Below are 18,615 nucleotides of genomic sequence, written 5' to 3'. Positions count from 1 at the left end.
TTAAAACCAAGGGTTCATAAAGTGCTTTTGCATATAAGCAATGATTTATAAGAAAAACAACCACTAATACCCCAGCACAATAGAAATCAAACAACTATGAAATAACCAAAACAGCAATTTGCATACATACATACATACATACATACATACATACATACATACATACGTACAATATAAAATACAGCAAAAAAAAAAACAATTCAACATAATTAACCTCAAAAATGATATGAACTAGTGATGCACAATAAGCATTTTTTTTGGACCGACACCGATAACCGATAATTTCCTACTCCTGATTTCAGATAACCAATAATAACCGATATATTTTTTTTTCCAGTTGTTGATTTAACAAAAAAAAGTTTATTTGATATATTTATGCACATCTGGGGGTAAGTAGGGGTTAATATGTAGTAAGCAAAGACATGTATAACAAATTCTAACTAACTTCACTCGTGTTTTTCAAAAAACAAACAACTATTCTGACTTTATAACTGTTATTATGGTTAACTTTTTTTTTTAGTTAAACATTTGTGTACCAAGTACATCATACACAAACAGCTGACATAGATTTTCCCCTTTTCCCTCGAAATGAATTAAAGTATCTTGACAAGTGGTCAAATCTGATATTTCAATCAACTAAACAAAAATTCAGCTGACTCACGTCAAATCAGACAAAACCAAATGATAACAGGCTGTCATGCTTAACAAATGGAGATGACTGGGGGTCTGGGTTATTATAGAATTAGAGATAGCTGATGTTTTACATGAAGATTAAACTATACACTGACATAAGTTGTATCAGAGATGTAAAAAGAAGTTAAAAATGTTAAGTACACTGTGGTCTGTGGCTAAACTGCAGTTCCTAATGTCGATCGGACTGAATGAAACTAAGTCAAACAGAGCAGGCAGGGATACGTCTATGAAAGTAGCAGTGGATCAGGAGACAGACTAATTTTGTCATTATTAGCGTTTCACCTTTTGGCTCTGGCAAACTTTCTGCGGTTTCCAATGCCTGCTGAATCAGCACTCTGCTTGATATTAGCGTTTGGCTTGGTCCTAATGCCCGCGGCTGAGGCTAGCGGCTACTGCTGCTTCATTTTAACATCATTAAAGGATGATGACTTTTAAGTGACTTGTAAGATTGGTTGTGTTAAAACTCGAGGACTTCTTTACACTCTGGGATTTTTGCAGGGCAAATTTTATAAACACTGTTGTGTTATCCTCCTGGTAAATACTGAATAACTCCACTGTCTTGTTAGCCTCTTAGCACTGAGGCTGCTCATGTACCAAGGCGCCACCTACTGTTTCGGAATGTGCAGTCTTGTGAGAAAGAAAACAAACACCTTTGTTATCAGTGGATTTTATCGGTCTTTATTTACTTATCGGGATAAAAACATGTAAAATATCTGCAATATCAGGTGATAATTTATTGGTACCGATAATTATCGTACATCCCTAATACGAACCCAAGCAGCAATACCCCAACAACATGAATGTCCAACACATCTACACCTAAAGCCATGGTGAGTTGTGAACATGGCTTATTCATATAATAGATCTGGTTTACAGCAGCAGAATCAACCCATACATGAGGAGGATATAGGCCTTTATTGGCCTAACACGTTATTTTTATATCTAAATGCACTCAGAAGGTCTTTCATAAATAATTTCTGTTGTTGGCTAATGTTCCCCTCAGATGCAGCAACACAAAAAGAATCACCTGTGCAGCTAAAAAGTTCCAATGTGTGAAAAAATGATGACCTTGGATCCATAAAGTTTGGATTTATTAGGCCAGTAAGTGATGCCTGGCTATAAGAACAGTGTGTTGAATGCTGAAATCTTGACCAGTGAGTTGCTCAAACCATCTGAGCTCAAGGATAACTCAAGAATAACTTAAAAACACATGGATGTGCTGGGAATCCAGAAGACTATTACCTGAGACAAAAGAACAAACTCAGATAATAAATACATGTTCATTGTTGTGAGTAAGGGGTTTTTTCCTCATAAAGAATAGACATAGAAATTCTGGAACAATCAGAATCAGGCCTTCCATTTCAAAAGGCTGGGAAACCCTGATGTAGAGATCCCAGTGCAGTGTCAGGATAAATGTATAATCCTGGATCCCTGCAATTACAAGCTCACTACCATTTGTCTTGGCTGCATACATCTTTGTCTGTTTTGTATATCCATGTACATATGATATGTAAGATCATCTGTGTTGGCCTTGACATTTAAGTCAAGTGAAGGAGTCGTCCCTAAAAAAAAGCTTCCTGGATCAACGTTTGGAAAACAGGCTGTTATTAATCTATGACAGAGCTTCACTGTCATGTGATCTAAATTTATTCTCCACTTATTCCTAGAAAAAGATGACTACTGATTTGTTTGAACACATCATCAAACCCTTCTGCAGATGGTTAAATGTTTTCTGGAAATATTTGTGTATGGGTTAAGTTTGGGTGGTTTTACTTTGGAAAGACAAACAAAGTCATAATAATGAGCACTTGTTTAAAGTCATGGTTGAAAATATGATAAATGAGGATTGAAAATTTCTTTAAACCTCATCACCTCTAGTCACTGGCAAGAGCTTTGCTTTCATGTGTTGATAAACTTAAGAAGTCTCTTCAGAGCTCTGGGGTTTTAAAACTTTGGTTTCAAAGTTCAGCAGAATGTTAATGTTAGAAGCAAACGAATCTGATAGGATCAAATGTTTAGAGAATCTTTTATCTTTGCTGAAGTTTGAGGCAAACATTGGCTTCAGTAATTATGCAAACAAGGATTTTTAGTCATAAATCAGCTTCTTTGGCTGTCTCATGTAATACCATTAACTCCTGGGTTTGAAGAATTTGGTAACTTTGCAAAACCTTTCTAAAACTTAGTATCCTACAGGGGATCTGTGGTTGGTGTGGTGGAGGCAGGGGAGAAAAATTAGGGTTTGATCTTTTTTCCTTAATCTGTCATGTACAATTTTTCAAAAAGCTTCTTCCATCTAAACCTAGCACAAAAATTAACGAAAATTGTGTTTGGTAGATTATTTCTTTGATGTAACACTGCCTCTTGGCAATATATATTATACAGCTGTAAAGCCTGTTTATTTCCCCTTTAACTATTTCCCTTTAAGGTGCCACATTTGCAAGGAACATGCATTTGTGGGATGAGCAGCAGAGCTGAGTATGTGGCTTGCGCCCATGAAAAATCTGCTAGATCTTCTCTGCTAATGCCATACAGCTTGTTCTGCCAGAAGCTCAACAAGAGTCAATAGCAACAGTAAAATAAGCTGTTTGGCATTTGCCTGTACTTAGCTCTGCTGCTCATCCTGCAAATGCATGTTCCTTACAAATTACAAATTGTAAAGGTTGGCTTCCAACAGTACATGATTTATTGCAATGAAGAAATGTTACAACAAAGGAATAATCTACCAAACACACATTTCTTTACTTTTTTGGCTAAGTTTAGGTTTTAGGTCTACAAACAATTGAAATATCATTAATGTCTCTGAAACGAAATTGATTAGGACAGTTCATATTTAATTTTAGACCTTTCACTATGCTATGTAGGTTGGCAGTTTTTACTAGCTAGTTATACTTTCATCTTCAAACATCTCTTAAACTACATTATATTTCAGCCCTTTGTTTTCTACCAAATTTACCATAGCAGAATGTGTTGTTTGTTTTGGGGATATTTTACTTTTGATTGTAATGACCTGAGCTAAGATGGCACTCAGTAAAATAATGTGATCATATATTTCAGTTTCTTTAAAATCTTTGTTAGCACACGTGCTTGTCTTGGCAAAAAATAGCACCAACCTTTATTTTCAATTTTCTGAACTGAAAAAGTGAAGAGTTAATCTGATATGTTGAGATGTTAAATTTAGGTCATCTGCTAGGAATTTGTAATACGATGATTGTCTTTCTGAAAAATCTGAAAATGTCAGAAGTAATGCAAGAAAAGGAAAGTTATATTTTTAAGAGAAACCAAAATGAATGACAAACAAAATTTAGTTCCCACATCAGTATTTTGAGTGTGTGTGTAACTGAGGATCTGCATGTGGCATTGCAGCTACCTGTGTGTGTTTTCTGTGTGTGTGTTTATGGGAACCAAATGGAGTCTGTCAAGTGTCAGCCCCTCCCACCTCAGACACATGTGTTACAGAGAAAAACACAGAAAACTCCAGAAACTTGGCTGTAGAAACTGGGTCAGCACCTTCACACATTTGTTTGGCAAACACCACACAAATATACACACTAAACAAACACACACATCACAACACGTTGAGGGAAAATGTGAAAACGTGACTAGCTCCTAGGCTGAAAAATGTTAACAGTCTGATTGAAAAGAGCAGATTTCTGTTTTTTAATGTGACCTTACTCCAGGTGAAGGCCCTTAATCTTTGTAATTCTCCATCATTTTCTTATTTTCACTCTCATGTATCTTCTCTACCTCGTGCCTGTTGTATCTTTATATGTCTTTCTCATAGTATTTTTCCTTTTATTTGAGTCTCTGTGGTTTCTCCTGCAGTGCAGACTCCATCCAACAGTGTATTTACTTTTCCTCCAGTGTTGTATGGTTCAACCAGAACCCATTAAGCTGGAGATAAAAAATGAAATCTATTTTAACAGACTTGGTTTTGGGGTTAAAGACAGCCTTTTTGACCGGTTTAAACCCTACATATTGGCTGAGAGATTCAGAGGCATAGAAACCCTGCATGTTTGCCAGTATGACTGATAGCTGCAGTCAGGGGGTTTAAATCTGTCTTGCACATGGATAATATCTTGCAGGAGCTTTCTATTATCATATTGGTAACAGTTGCTGCAATTGCTACAAAAGGAGCTATTTTTAAGAATATTTCCATCTGTTGTTTACATTCTACAATCCATTTCAATGATGTAGCTTGGCTGCAACATCATAACACATTTTCTGCATGGGTGGCACATGGGCGGCAAATTATTGCAAAAAAATGATAAATAGAGACAATATGTAGCTGACACTTTGGAAGTGTTGGCCATTTTTTTCTTGCCTCTGACAAAATAATTGTGACCAATGAAGCAGCCAATGGAGTTGGCATCTTTCAGGCAGCAGCCAGCATTTACAAGCACGTGTCTGGTGTTTATTACCAGCAGACATTTTTCTTGGCAGGGTGGACGAGCCCTATGAAACAGTATGTGGACTTGTTGGGTTCTGAAACCCGCCATTGAAACAAATATTAATGGAAATCCTGTATTTAGTGAGGAACTCATCTCAGCAGGGTATCTCACCTTCCCAGTGTTAGGGCAGCCACAGCGTTCAACCGCATTTTTGTGGATAATAACCTTTTGTTCGGCTTTGTTTGGACTTTGCCAAGTCGAGGGGAGATGAGAGCAGAATATAAAGCAGAAAAGAGGAAATGTCAGGAGTTGAAACCACAGAGAGGTGTGAGGAGATGTGAGACGAGCACAGGGAGAGGAAAGAGATGCAGAGGGGAAGTGTGAAAACCCACCCGTTTCCTCTGTGTCCATCATCAACCAGTCATCTGTTAAAGCCTGGACCAACCTGGCTCTGGCATACACTCACCTCCTTGTCACTTTACAAAAAACCTCTACAGCAACAAATTAACATGTCATAAGTGATCCAAGTGTGTGGTCATAAAACTGATGCCTTTTCAAAGCATAGTTTTGTATAAAACCCACCAACCCTGTAGTTCTGTATTTAATTTAACAGTGGCTGGCAGGGGAATTGTATCTCAGTCCGTCTGATTTATTGTTCTCTTTAGAAAGAAATCAAGACAACTGAATGTCCCTCATCTTTATCTTTCAGTGAAACAGATGTTTTAAAAACAAACAGCAAAACGCTTCAGAAACAAAACTAGTTTATTTTATACATTAAGCAAAATCTGAAGTAAGAAGTCATTATTAAAATGATTATTTAAAGTGTTGGCAACAAGGGTGATTATTAATTTGTCTTGTTCTATGATAACCATGTTACTGACTGTTTGTGGTGGGTGGTAAACCAGTATCAATACCGCCATCGGTAAAATTTCTGCCACAGAACTGATTTTTGCAACACTGTTAGTCATCATTGGAGTTCCCTAGCACAGTGTTTCCCAAACATTTTTCCTTGAAGCCCCCCCTACATTTACTCAAGAAAATCAGAGCCCCCTCAGGACCCAAGGCTACTCAATAATGCTCACTTTGGTCTTCTGAAGGTAGTTCTTTACCAGGAGTGACTTATGTTTTGGGTTGTTGTCATGTTGGAAGAAAATGCATCAACCCAGACCCAATCTTGTTGCTGACTGCTTCATGTCTTCTTTCAAAATCTCTGCATATCCTTGTTTCTCCATGGTTCCTTCCACTTTGACAAGGTTTCCATTTCCAGATGTACTGAAGCATCCCCACAGCATAAAACTCCCACCACTTTGTTTTACTGTGGAGACAGTGTTCTTGGGATGATGCACCTCTCCCTTCTTTCTCCAATCATAAAAGAGCTCTGGTTTAATTTCATCTGACCAAAGGACACGCTTCCAGTATTCATAATCCTGCTCGAGGTTGTCCTTAGCAGACTTCAGTCTGCCTTGAAGGGGTCTCTTTTGCAGAAGTTGAGTTTTTCTTGGTCTGCAACCTTGCAGTCCATTCTACTGCAGGGCTCTAGTGATGGTCTCTCTTGAGACTACAATTCCTGACTTGGCTAAGTCATTCACTGGTGTCTTGGCAGTTGTTTTGGCCTCTTTAGACACATCTCTCGCTAGTTTTCTTTCCAGGGTCTTTGAAATCTTTCTCTTCCTACCTCTGCCAGGCTAGTTCCGGACTGTGTGGCTCTCATTGAATTTCTTGATTATATTTCTCACTCCAGTTCCTGACACTTGGAAACACTGTGATAACTTTGTAGATTCTTCTCCTGCTTTTTGAGCATCAACAATTCTTTTTCTCAGGTCTTAACTGATTTATTTTGGTTTTGGCATGGTGCCTTCTCAAGTGGCAGCTCAAACTCTCTCTGAGGCTTTTACACTGTGTCTAAACTGGGAAATAACTGTTGGTTTTATCTTGAATTTATAAGCTTTGAGCATTGCAAAGTTGAGACCCGTCATTGACAAACAGTGGTTTGGCTCAACTAAAAGGTCAGTTCTAAGGGGGATAATAACTATCACCCTGGTAGGGTTTGTTTTTAGTGAAGTAGTTTTGTTTCTGTGTGCAAAGTAAAATAATGTAAGCATTCAAAATAAAACTAGGATTTTTGGAAAAGCTGTGTTAAAAACTCTCCACTCTGTTTAACAGCACTTGGGAAATACTTGAGAAAAACTGAAAGGGGGGGCTAATAATTTTGTTCTCAACTGTACATACATTTATATAAGGGGATTTGTAGCTCCATGCACACCAGCATTGTGAATCAATTTAAACTGCAGTGCAGTACCTTTGAATGCCAGCCTACAAAAACACAAACAAAAAAACTACTGCGTGTAGCTGTGTGTTGCATGAAGACTAATAACATTAGCTTAAGTTGTTGCAGAAGAGTTTTTCCTTCTTAGCTGCTCAAAACAGTATAAGTCAAGTGAATAAGAACAACAGAGAAGATGAGCCAACATGCTAACAGGAACAATCTGCTATTGCTCCAGTGTAAAAGATGTTTTCTGTTTTTTAATATGGGGGGAAAAATATATATATATTAGCAGTTACTTTCATTAATTTGATAAAAATCAGCCAGTTTATCAGTTGTTAAAATAATTATCTGCAGCACTAAATTGAAAAGTGAGCATGTACAAGTTGGTCTCCCTAATGAAAGTAAAAGTACAAGCTAAAGAAATTCCATGAACTTTCTCTGGTTAATTATTTGGAAAAGACCTCCTCTATCTCTGTAGTAGGGCTTTTTTCTAAAATGTACATTATTTTTTTCTATCGAGTCCATAATAAGACTTCAAGGAGGATAGAAGTCCTCAGTTCACCCATTGAACCCTATAAAACAAGATTCTGCTGTGACATGGATTATTGTTACATAAGTGCCTTGCCTAAAGGCAGCCTGATTGTATTTCATGGAGAAGTGGAGAGCGTTAGTCATTCACCTGTGCGCTCTCCCAAATTTTCCTCTTCTCCTAATAAGCCAACATCTCTTAAATCTCGAAGCTGAGTCTGTATTCACAGAGGAGGATGTGACTGCTTAAAACATTTATAACTGCATTTTTTTTTTTTTTTTTTTTTTACAGTTTTAGTATTTCTTTGACCTTTAGATTTAATGCTGATGGTCGCTGGTGCAGGTGCTACTTATATCGTCGATAAACAAAACCCTTATTCCCTCCTCTTACTGCAGCTTCATTAAAATGAATCTTCCCCTTTGTCCTATGGAGGTTCCTGAATGAAACACGCCCTGTTGCTGTTTCCTCTTTTTGCTACCATCCTGCTTCCTGAGATTTAGATTGAATCATCGTGAGTTTCGAGCTGCTGGAGATCCCGTTCCTGATTGGATGCACAAGGAGGGAGAGGAAGAGAGAAAGATGGAGAGATTTTGGGGTGCCATAGGGAGAAAAAGAGAGGGACAGAGGAGGGATGTGCGTGGTTAAACGGTTAAATTTGTTTATCAAATTAGCTGGCGCAAGAGTTATGACTCGATAAAAGTCATTACCAAAAAAAAAAATGTATAGATCCAGTCTATAACGCTTTTTAAAACTGTAATGAACCTACTGCCAACAGACGCTATTACTTCAGTTTATGGCCGCTGCCTTCCTGTCAGAGCTTTCCCCCGGCACTTCGCCAGACGTAATGAAAAGCATACCAGTCAGTGTGTAGTAGGAACAATGTGGTGGGAGAGCTTTTTTAAGTGATAAATGGAAATAAAGTGGTTTGTAAGTTGTTGAGGGTTTAAGTCACGTAATGTTAGCCATGCTGAACAGGGTATGTCAGGCTCACATCACACCCACTAACACAATGACCCTGTGATAATTTGACTGTTATCTTAGTATTTTCTTCTCTTTTGATTAGTCGGTTAAATGTAGTTTAACTTGCCGTTTAGCCGAATGGGGGAAACAGACGCCTAGGAACATCCCTAGTAAAGAGAACAAAAGAAGATATGATAGAGGTTTTTCCATGTGTGATAAGTCAGCTACAGCTGGTTCTAATTTGATGAGGTGATTGGGAGGATATAGCCAACAGGGTTTCTGTTTCTTAACAAAAAAAGATGGAACACTTGACCCCTGCTCCTGTTATGAACAAGTTAGATTCAGTATCTTTTTTCTACAGAGGTTTGAGTCAAAAGTGATTTCTAGAATTGTAAATGAAATTCAAATATGTATTTACTGAATTATTTCCTTTGGTTTGATCTCCTGGTTTTGCTTGGAGTGATGATACATCAAACTTTACATTAGACACCACCTGCTTTGTCCATGTTGCTGTTCTTAATCAAAGCATCAGACCAGAAAATTAATTTCCACAGTTCAAATAACTGTACATCCATGTTTAGGTATTTGTGCTTGTTTAAACAATGTTATTATGGATTACATTGATTCATTCAACAGCAGTCCAAACAACAGCAGTGTAATCATTGGTTACAAATATGATTCCATTCCTCAACTATGGGTGTTGTGCATGTTTGTTGATCTCTGTTTTAATGATAGCAGGCTTTATGTTTGAGCAGTTAATAACTTGTAGAAGTGCTGACAACCCCTGTACCAATATGACACAGGCGTGTGATTTATTTCTTGAAAACACACAAAAATGAATATAGATTTATAGGATTGAAATGGAAAACAGATGCAAGTGGTTGAGTCATCGCAGGTCCAGTTGTTGCAGCTGGCTTGTAGTCTCTCTCCATGGTGGTACTGTTGTAGCTGTACTAGTGACATCTGTTGGAATCAACCAGTAACTCTCTCTTTGAGAGCTCACAGCTTGATGAAAACACATTTTATTTAAAATGTAAGAACAGTGATCGATCAGTTTTCCTGCCAAGCTACCTGATTTTTTATGTCCTAATCCATTGACTGTTTTTATTTAACCAGGAAAACCTTGTTGAGATTAATCAGAAATATCAGCAAGATAGGCAGCAGTACAATTACTTGTTGTACAAATGTTGAACCTAATTGTACAATTACATTTCTGGCAAAATATATATAAATAAGATTCATGGTAATAAAAACACTAAAAGACACAACGTTACTAACTAAAGCAGCCAATATTGGTCAGAATCACCCATAAATATATATTAGTAAGGGCATTTAAAGCCAGATATGTCTGCTACTAAGTCATTTAACATCCCCTTAAAAGCATCTAATGAGATCAGCATGTTGAGTTTTAGGTCTTTTTTTAAAGTCATTTTAATTAAAGGAAGAATACAAATGAACGTCCTCTTTGCCAGTTTGGTTTATTAGTTATGTTTAAAGATTTATTTGGGGGCTTTTTGTCTTTATTTCATAAGGACAGGTCTGTGGGTAGAACTGGAAATCAGGGAGAGAGTGGGGAATGACATGCAGGTAAGGGGTCACATGTCTGACAGGAACCCTTGCTGCCTGCTTGAAAACCTAGCTTCTGTATATGGGACACAACATGAATATCAACCTATTATCAGCCTGGCCAATTATCAGGCCAGTATGGTGTTTTTTTGTTTGTTTGTTTGTTTGTTTTTTACTTTCCAAAGCCTGCATATGCATGGACAAAGAAAACCATCTTACACGCATACAGCAAACAGTAATGCAAAAGAGGATTTTTACTCAACTGGATTTTTTTAGATATTATGATTTGCAGGAGAGCTTAAAAAAAACTGCAGAATCCTATCAAAAAATTTACATAAAAGAGAAAATAATCCTACCACATCTGTTTTGCATAATCAGCATTCCCTTCTTTTGCTAACAGTAAAGTGATCAGTAAGGTTGTATTTTTGGACACTACTCAACCAAAAATAGAATGAAAAAGGCACAAACTTCACCTTTCCACAGTTTATTTCCTTTTAAAATAATTCATACAAATGCATACAGTCACAAACATATCTTTGTCCGGTTGTCATGTTTGACCAAAAATAATGATATTTATTGTAGAATATAGAATATGTATACTGTATATTGCTACGCCTACTACTTTACCATAAAGGGGACCAAGGTAGGCAACAGTGGACTGTGTGTTACTACCAGGGATGGAATTTCAAGGAGCACCCTGACCTTTGAAGATTTATATATGTATTATTTTGTTTGCTTTTGGCACCTATTGGTTTGAATGAGGAATGCTTGCAGTTTATATCAGGAAGTATTAGCATTGAGTGTCTCCCTTCCAATAGGCATCTGGTGAGGAAGGTTCAAGAGTTAATTCAAAATTTTCCAGCATTCATGTCAAGATTTTTGAGCTTCAGATGCTGAGATTTAAATGTCTTTTCAGCATCTTCTGCACCAAGTATACCCTCAAAATGTAATCCTAGTCTGTAAAATATTCAGCATTGGCTAGTGAAATTTCCATCCCTGATTGCTACTTTTACTACCTCAACATGAAGAAGACCAGGTAGGCAACAGTGAACTGTTTATACTACTTAGCCACTGGTAGAAGGGGGGTACAAAAAGCACCACCACTTAGCTAATACAAATTTCAGATTTAGGAACAATTTCTGATCACATACATAGCTGATGCAACAATATTAGCATCTTGTTTACATTGTTGGAATGTAGCCAGTAAAAGCAGAGGTTTCTGGCTTGGTTTGCTAGCTAAAAACTTTGGTGTTTTATAAGCAATTTTAGTTTTCCCTGTAGTGATGAGTTGTGAATTTGGATGGCAGTGTTTATAATGATACCTTGTGGAAAGTGCTAGCTGGAACCCCTTCTCCCAGCGCTGCTTTTTTAGACACAGATACAACCAAGTCACATTGACACAGGCAGGCAGAACATCATATGTACACATAGACACAGAGGCCACAGAGGGTGGCTGAACGGTATACCCAGAAAGGACCCATCATGAAATGTTAAAGGGATACTAGACTTGAAAAAAATCAATACATGCTTTGTAAACCCATTGTTCATAGGCTGTTTACTTTTTTTATAAAGTGGGTCAAAATGACATTCCATGTAAATATTTACTGACTTTAACTGGCTGCGACACCTGTACAAGAGTTTAGATTCAAATACTAACCAAAAATGTTTCCAAAGAAAAAACAACTTTTCTGTAGTTTGGTGGTGCAGCTTTCACAAGTCTGTCAACCAGTTTGACAGATGTACAACTTGAAAGACAATTTCTGTGCATCTTTTCATTACTTATTTATCTATTTATTGTTTTTACCTTTGTGTGGTTTCCTGCTTATGCTTTACAGCTTTGCTGATTCATAGTGGAAGTACTGGATCATGACAGGAAGAAGACAAAGATAAATATCTGGTTTTGAAATAGTTTCTTAAACTGTATGCTGCTACAAACTCAGTGCATTGCCTCATCCCAAACCTGCTCTCTCCTTCAAAAGAAGTCCCAATACTCTACTTGTATTTTAAAATTGCAACTAGGAAGTCGTCCCAGCCAGGCATACCATTACACCACCTCCATGCAGCCTTTTCTCCCACTCCTTCCCCTATTTGTGTCAAACATTGAAACAAGTCCCTAGAGCAAAATCACTTTCCCCTTAAACAAAACAAACAAAAACTAACATTAGATGAACTTTAGCTCGTTCCTCTAATGTAGCAGGACACAAAAAGGCAAGCAGGTAGAAAAACAAAAGCACTAAGTGGCATAAAAACTGAAAATTAAAAAAAATTATAATATACCAACCATGGAAAACTGAATTTCCTGAGATGGTGTGCAAAAAGCTGCCTCTTATCGGGGAAGGGGATGGGGGAGGCTTTTGTAAATTTAGGGTCACGCTAATAAAAAAAAACAAAAAACAAAAAAACAGATATTGTGTTCTCAAACCAGTTTGGCTACATAGAGAGATCACATAACCCTTTTTTTCTTAAGACTGGAATACAAATATCAGTATCTTCTTGCGCTAAGTCTTAAAACTGTACACAGACAGGTTACATTCATTTCATAACCTACTACTTGCTTGTACATCAAACTAAGGAAAGGACACAGAAAAGAGAGAAAGACATGAAACAGGCCCCTCTAAATTTAGACACTCTACAGTCTAAAACAGCTGACGTGGATTCAGTTTTTTCTTTGCAAATCAACAGTTATCTTTTTACTTCTAGCAGAGAAAACTGAACTAAACTGCAGTTGTAATGTGATGATAAGCATGTGGATCTCAACGGTCCCTCTCTGGACAACTGTCTTGCCCTCTCTCAGAGCAGGTGATTGATCTCCACTCTTCCTTGTCTCTGCTTTCTTCTTCCTCTTTGGAGTGTGAGCTGGCTGCTGGGAACAAATTGCCAGAGTTGTGAATTGATTGTTATTGGGACCTCAACCTGTCCATCTGACACACTGGAAACCTGACTGATAACTTTTCACAAGGAATCTTATCGCTATATTCCTGGTTGCCATGCCAACCTTCTCCAGTCACTGGACAACATGGGGCGAGTGTATGTGTTTGGGTGTGTAGCTACAGTTGGTCATTTGGATGCTGCTCTCTGTCGCCCTCTGGTGGCTTGACAGTATTTTGTCCAGGTGATGGGGCATGAGGAGGGTGTGTAACAGCAGGCGGGAGGGTGTGTGTGATGGGCACAGCACTTGGCACAATGCCTTCAACAGGTGGCGGAAGACCACCAGCAGGAAGGTTCACCACACCGGGAGGATACCTGAGAAGAGGGAGATGTGAAGTTGAGTCTATAGAGCACAACTGAATTAACAATAAGAACATGATCATATTATAGAACAAAGATAAACAATGAAACATGCTTCGATATCAACAACGGTCAATCACTATTCCAGTGATTGTTTGAAGGAGTCAGACTCTACTGCTCTCTTTATCCTGTAGTCTCTGTTTACCTATAAGCCCCATTGAGCTCAGGATGGACGGTTGCTGGATCGACTCCTGTCCAGTGGTTGTTCTGGGTGAGGAACTCCTTATTCACACAGTTCTTCAGACTGTCAGGGATACGGCCTGGTAAGCAGGTACAGTGTCCAAAAGATGTAAAAAAAATAATGAGAATAAGAAATTTAGAGTGTAAACATAAGGTATGATAAAATAAGCATTTTAGGGCCAAAGGTTTACACTGGGGAACCTGTAGGTTGTACAGTTTACATTTAAATGGGTCGAATTTTTTTATGTCATCTTGGGGTACACAGTGGACAAGAAAATAAAGCAAAACAGTGAAAGAATAGATTAAAAGATTAGGTGGGGGATTCAAAGAAAGCCTTAAATTGCTCTTCTAACAATACAGAAAAGATGATGTATGCCTAGCTGAAGCAGGAGCTCCTAAAAATATCTATTTTATATTTTTTTTCATCAAAGCAGATGCGTGTTTGATTTTAAGTTTGTGTTTGTCTGTGCACACCACCTGTGATGGCCCTTCGGATCTCCCTGGCTGCCTCCTCTCTCATCTCCAGTGATGCCTGTTCACTGTACCAGGCAGCGTGTGGGGTGCAAATCAGGTTTGGAGCATCCTTCAGCGGGCCCTGACTGAAACTGACACAAACACACTGCAATCACTAACAAATGCAACAAAATGATTGTTCTTATAGTCTTATTTCTTTTTTTTCTAATCCATAAAATGCAGTAAAACATGGAAAATACTCAAAGGATAATTTTCCTGATATAAATGTAATGTCTTTAGAGTGGTTTATAGTGGTAACACAAAGTAAAAAAATAAACAAGAAAATTATGAATCCTTACTTTAAAGTGGGGGGCCTCATGCATGTTTCCGTTTTTTAATGAATGACTTAAGATGGTACTAATTCAGTCAAAGTTGTTCGACTTTTATTTTATTCCTTTCAACTTATTCATGTTTTCTACCATCAGTTTTATATTTGGGTTTTATTGCTTATGCTAACCTTAATGTACACATATGTACAAAACCCAGAAATCAGCTGTAATGTGCTGTGGGTGATTTTCATTGTTAAGAATTACTGATAAGTAGCTTTGTCATGTTACCTGAAAGGCTCTGTCTCATGAACATCCAGAGCTGCTCCACGTATCCTCCCTTCCTTCAGGGCCTGAGCAAGGGCCTTCTCATCTACTAGACCACCCCGGGCCGTGTTCACCAGGAACGCCCCCTGACGCATCTTTAACACACATATACACATATAGTCTGTGATTTAATAAAACAAAGCTGAATACAAACATTTTTAGTTAAATAGTTAAGTCTAAACTAGGGCTGCAAAAAATAATGGTATACTATAATAATGATATCAGCAGGTATGAGCTTAAAGAGTTAAATATCAGTATTAGCAGATATGAAAACTTCTGCCAATATTTACAGCTGATATATCGACATTTAAGTTGTACATATCTGCAGTATAAATTACATATCAGCCTTAAATATAGCCAATTTAAGTACAATAAGGTATAGGTGGCGCCACCCACCAGGGGAGCCATTGTGAATCGCTTTCAAGTTTACTTGACTAACGGCCTTTGTAAACTGAGTCCGATTTTTTGTCTGAAATTTTTTCATGTTATAAAAGAAAATTGATCTCATTTTATAATCATGTTTGCACACTGTTGCTGAAACTCGCAACCTTCATTATTTTTTCAAAACAGGTTCAATTTTAAGCAAATTTTTGCTTCAGACCAAGTTTAGACCATTTAGATGGGTGATTCATGATTTGAAACTGCACCTGTTGCTTCCCTCTCTTTCGCTTGCTCATCCCCCTCCCTTTCTCTCTCCCTCCCTCTCTCTCACTGAAACCTTACATTAAACACGAGGATTTGTCCTTGTATTATCAACCATGAAAATATCACAGATAAAGGCATATGTTTTATATCACAGCCACCTAATGCACAATGAATTAAAAGTTGCTTTCCATCTTTCCAACTTGGCACAGCTGTGACATATGAGCTGATACTATATGAAGATTCTGTCAGGAAGGATGGATCCAGAGGGCTTTTTAAGGTGTGACAGAGACATAGACTCATCCGCACTACTTATTTTTTGCTGCAGTTCAACACATTTTGCCACATTGTATGAATTTGAATACTGATAAAATGCAACAGGCTTAGTGTGAAAGGTTCGAGTGCAGGACTTTTTTGCATTTGGAACACATCTGAAAATAACAGACTCAAATTACAAAGATCTTAAGCCTCTCTTTGCACTAGAGGCACTTGGTGTGGTTTGAAATAACAAAAGGTGTTTATGCATTGATATCCGCTAATATAAGTTTCAAGCTATCAGAGAATTGGATATCTGCAAATAGCAAATAACTTGTTACTCTGTAAATCTTGATCAGCCTTCAAGCACAGACACCTAATTAAACTTTATCCTATTAATTAATATCATGCAATATTTTTTAGTCATCAGCCATGTTTCAGCACAGCCAGAAATACAAAAAGAATAGTGCCTTTAGATGAGATCTGGCTTTTGTCTCAGAGCTGTGGAAAGATATTTCCAAGGCGTACATCAGTTGTCATACACTGTACACACTGTAGAGACCCTTACTCATTTATAGGTAGGTGGTGGGCTTCTACAGATTTCTCCCTTTTAAATATTTATGGCTTAGGGAGGCAGGAAGGGATGTTTTCATCAAGAAAAAGAAATCATTCAAGCGTGTTTACCTAAGCTCAGTAAGAGGTGTGTGTGCTGATGCTCTCACCTGTTTGATGGTGAAATCATTGATCAGGTGGTGGTTGTGTTCGTTCAGGCTGCAGTGCAGAGAGACACAGTCAGAGTGGAAGAGCAGGTCCTAAAGAGAAATGTAAGAAGATGTGCCATTGATTAAGCCCAGATGTTTACACTTTAAACATATAGAGTGGCTTAAAACCATAATGAAGATGCTGATTTTCAAGCAAGTTAGTGCAAAAGGGCATCTGTCTGTTATTAAATTTAGAAATACACAATTGTCATGATGGGTTTAGAAGAATTTAGTGTACATTCTGCATAGGGACAAGGATATTTTTAAAGTCAGAAAATGTCGTAAGTACTGCATTTGCATTGGTTAAAATTTCAAATGGTACTTAAGTGGAAAATTGCTCTACATATTATTGCAGTCATTTGAGAAATATTTTGCTGATAATTGGGTTATGTGCAGAGCAAATGAATTAAAGCTGTTGCATCTCATGGCCTCATGAATATTAACTTCTACTAATGTCCACTTAAGCCAGCTTTATGATGATGTAATAAGCAGTGTTTCTTTTATCACTGACTAGATACATAAGCTAAATAAGTGCCTGAAAGTTAAAGAAATTACCATTACAAACCACCTATGAGTCTTTTTTATGGCTTCACCACCAGGTTACTGTGGGAGTTAAACATTGAAATTGGTACTCCACAGTAGACAGTAGGCTGTAAAGGTAAAGAAGGGCTGCCTGGTTTAGAATTGACATTTTCTGTTGTTGTATGAAAATATATGAAGTTAAACTTCAGCTCTTGAAAAAATAGGACAATTACACATTTGTCACATCTAAAATGGCCCCACTCGTACCATCTGTCTGTACTTTTTGATCCGTGTTGTTGTACCTGTAGTGTGGTGACCCTTTGTAGTCCCAGAGATCTCTCTACGCCGTCAGCCAAATATGGGTCATAGAAGATCACATTAAAACCAAAGGCCTTGGCTCGCAGGGCTACAGCCTGGCCAACTCGACCTAGAAACACATGAATGCACACAGACATGGAAGAGGACACGTATTAATTCAAACAGGAACATTATGACAATACACATGAATTCACATTCAAATGGAACATATAAAACCATTATGTCTAATATAACCTTTTTTGTCTTTTTCTTGTAAGGATTACACAACTCTCTGTCTAAACACATCTGTTCATTACTGAAAAGGTTCCACATGGCACAGGGAAGAGATTTACATTCTGCTGCTGGTTAATCCGCTTATATGTTATTGGCAGGAACTTCTTAGAAAGCCAATTTAGCTTAGCTAAGGACAAAACTTCACAAAATGAAAATGGAAAAAGTCCCTTGATTAAAAAAAACACACACACACACACACACACTAGCTCTATTCCTGAATAACAATCTAACCAACAGTGTGTCAGTCCAGCAACGCACACCAAAAAATATAAACAAACAACATTTTAAAAACTTGTTTCTTGTAGAGCAGAGTTGGTTGAAGGATGAGCCAGTCCAAATCTTTGGTCCACACTCAAATACCTGTAAGAATTATTTTTCAAAAATTTCTTTAACAAGGTTAAAGAAAATCTATGTTCTTAGACAATGAATCCTAAGGGCTTTGATCCCTTTACTTTTATTGCAGCATCAAACCTGGCTTTGGTGGACCACCCATCACCTTTTTTTTATTGTTTTTAAAGTTGTGCTATCAAGGGGTTCAGACCAAGAGGCCAACGGCTATGAGTTATATCCTCAGGCTGCTTGGCTAGGTATAAAGTGCACAAATCCACAACTATGGCTTACATTTATTTTAAAACTGTAAAAAAAGAAAAAAAAACAAGAAAAAAGAAAAAATATATATATTTGGCTTGGAATGAATTTGTTACCAGATTTTACCATTTGTTTGTAATGTAAGTTACTATCTAGTTTGTGTAATATAACACAGATATTGGATTGGATTGTTTTAAAATATTCAAGAGCAGGGCTGAATCTGTTCAAATTGTAGTTGGGCAGTTTTGATTGGCTGAGGCTCAGCGAAGATAGAGACCAT

At 37.5% G+C, this 18,615-nt stretch overlaps 2 protein-coding genes across 2 annotated transcripts in view; one reads left to right on the top strand and one right to left on the bottom strand.

Moving 5' to 3' along the window:
* maea (macrophage erythroblast attacher, E3 ubiquitin ligase) overlaps positions 1-18,615 on the top strand; it is a 130,664-nt gene that overhangs the window by 47,489 nt on the left and 64,560 nt on the right. The window lies entirely within an intron of this gene.
* Positions 10,879-18,615, bottom strand: part of LOC121516598 (C-terminal binding protein 1) — a 32,450-nt gene continuing 24,713 nt past the window's right edge. The window contains exons 6-11 of the mRNA XM_041797960.1: positions 17,459-17,583; positions 16,596-16,685; positions 14,941-15,071; positions 14,348-14,475; positions 13,836-13,950; positions 10,879-13,645 (exon numbers count right to left, since the gene is read on the bottom strand). Of these exons, the coding sequence (XP_041653894.1) occupies positions 13,450-13,645; positions 13,836-13,950; positions 14,348-14,475; positions 14,941-15,071; positions 16,596-16,685; positions 17,459-17,583 (785 nt within the window). The 3' untranslated portion in view covers positions 10,879-13,449. The remainder of the gene's footprint in view (positions 13,646-13,835; positions 13,951-14,347; positions 14,476-14,940; positions 15,072-16,595; positions 16,686-17,458; positions 17,584-18,615) is intronic.

Source organism: Cheilinus undulatus, linkage group 10, assembly GCF_018320785.1.
Source record: "Cheilinus undulatus linkage group 10, ASM1832078v1, whole genome shotgun sequence".
Lineage (NCBI taxonomy): Eukaryota > Metazoa > Chordata > Actinopteri > Labriformes > Labridae > Cheilinus > Cheilinus undulatus.
This window is presented reverse-complemented; position numbering and strand designations above follow the sequence as displayed.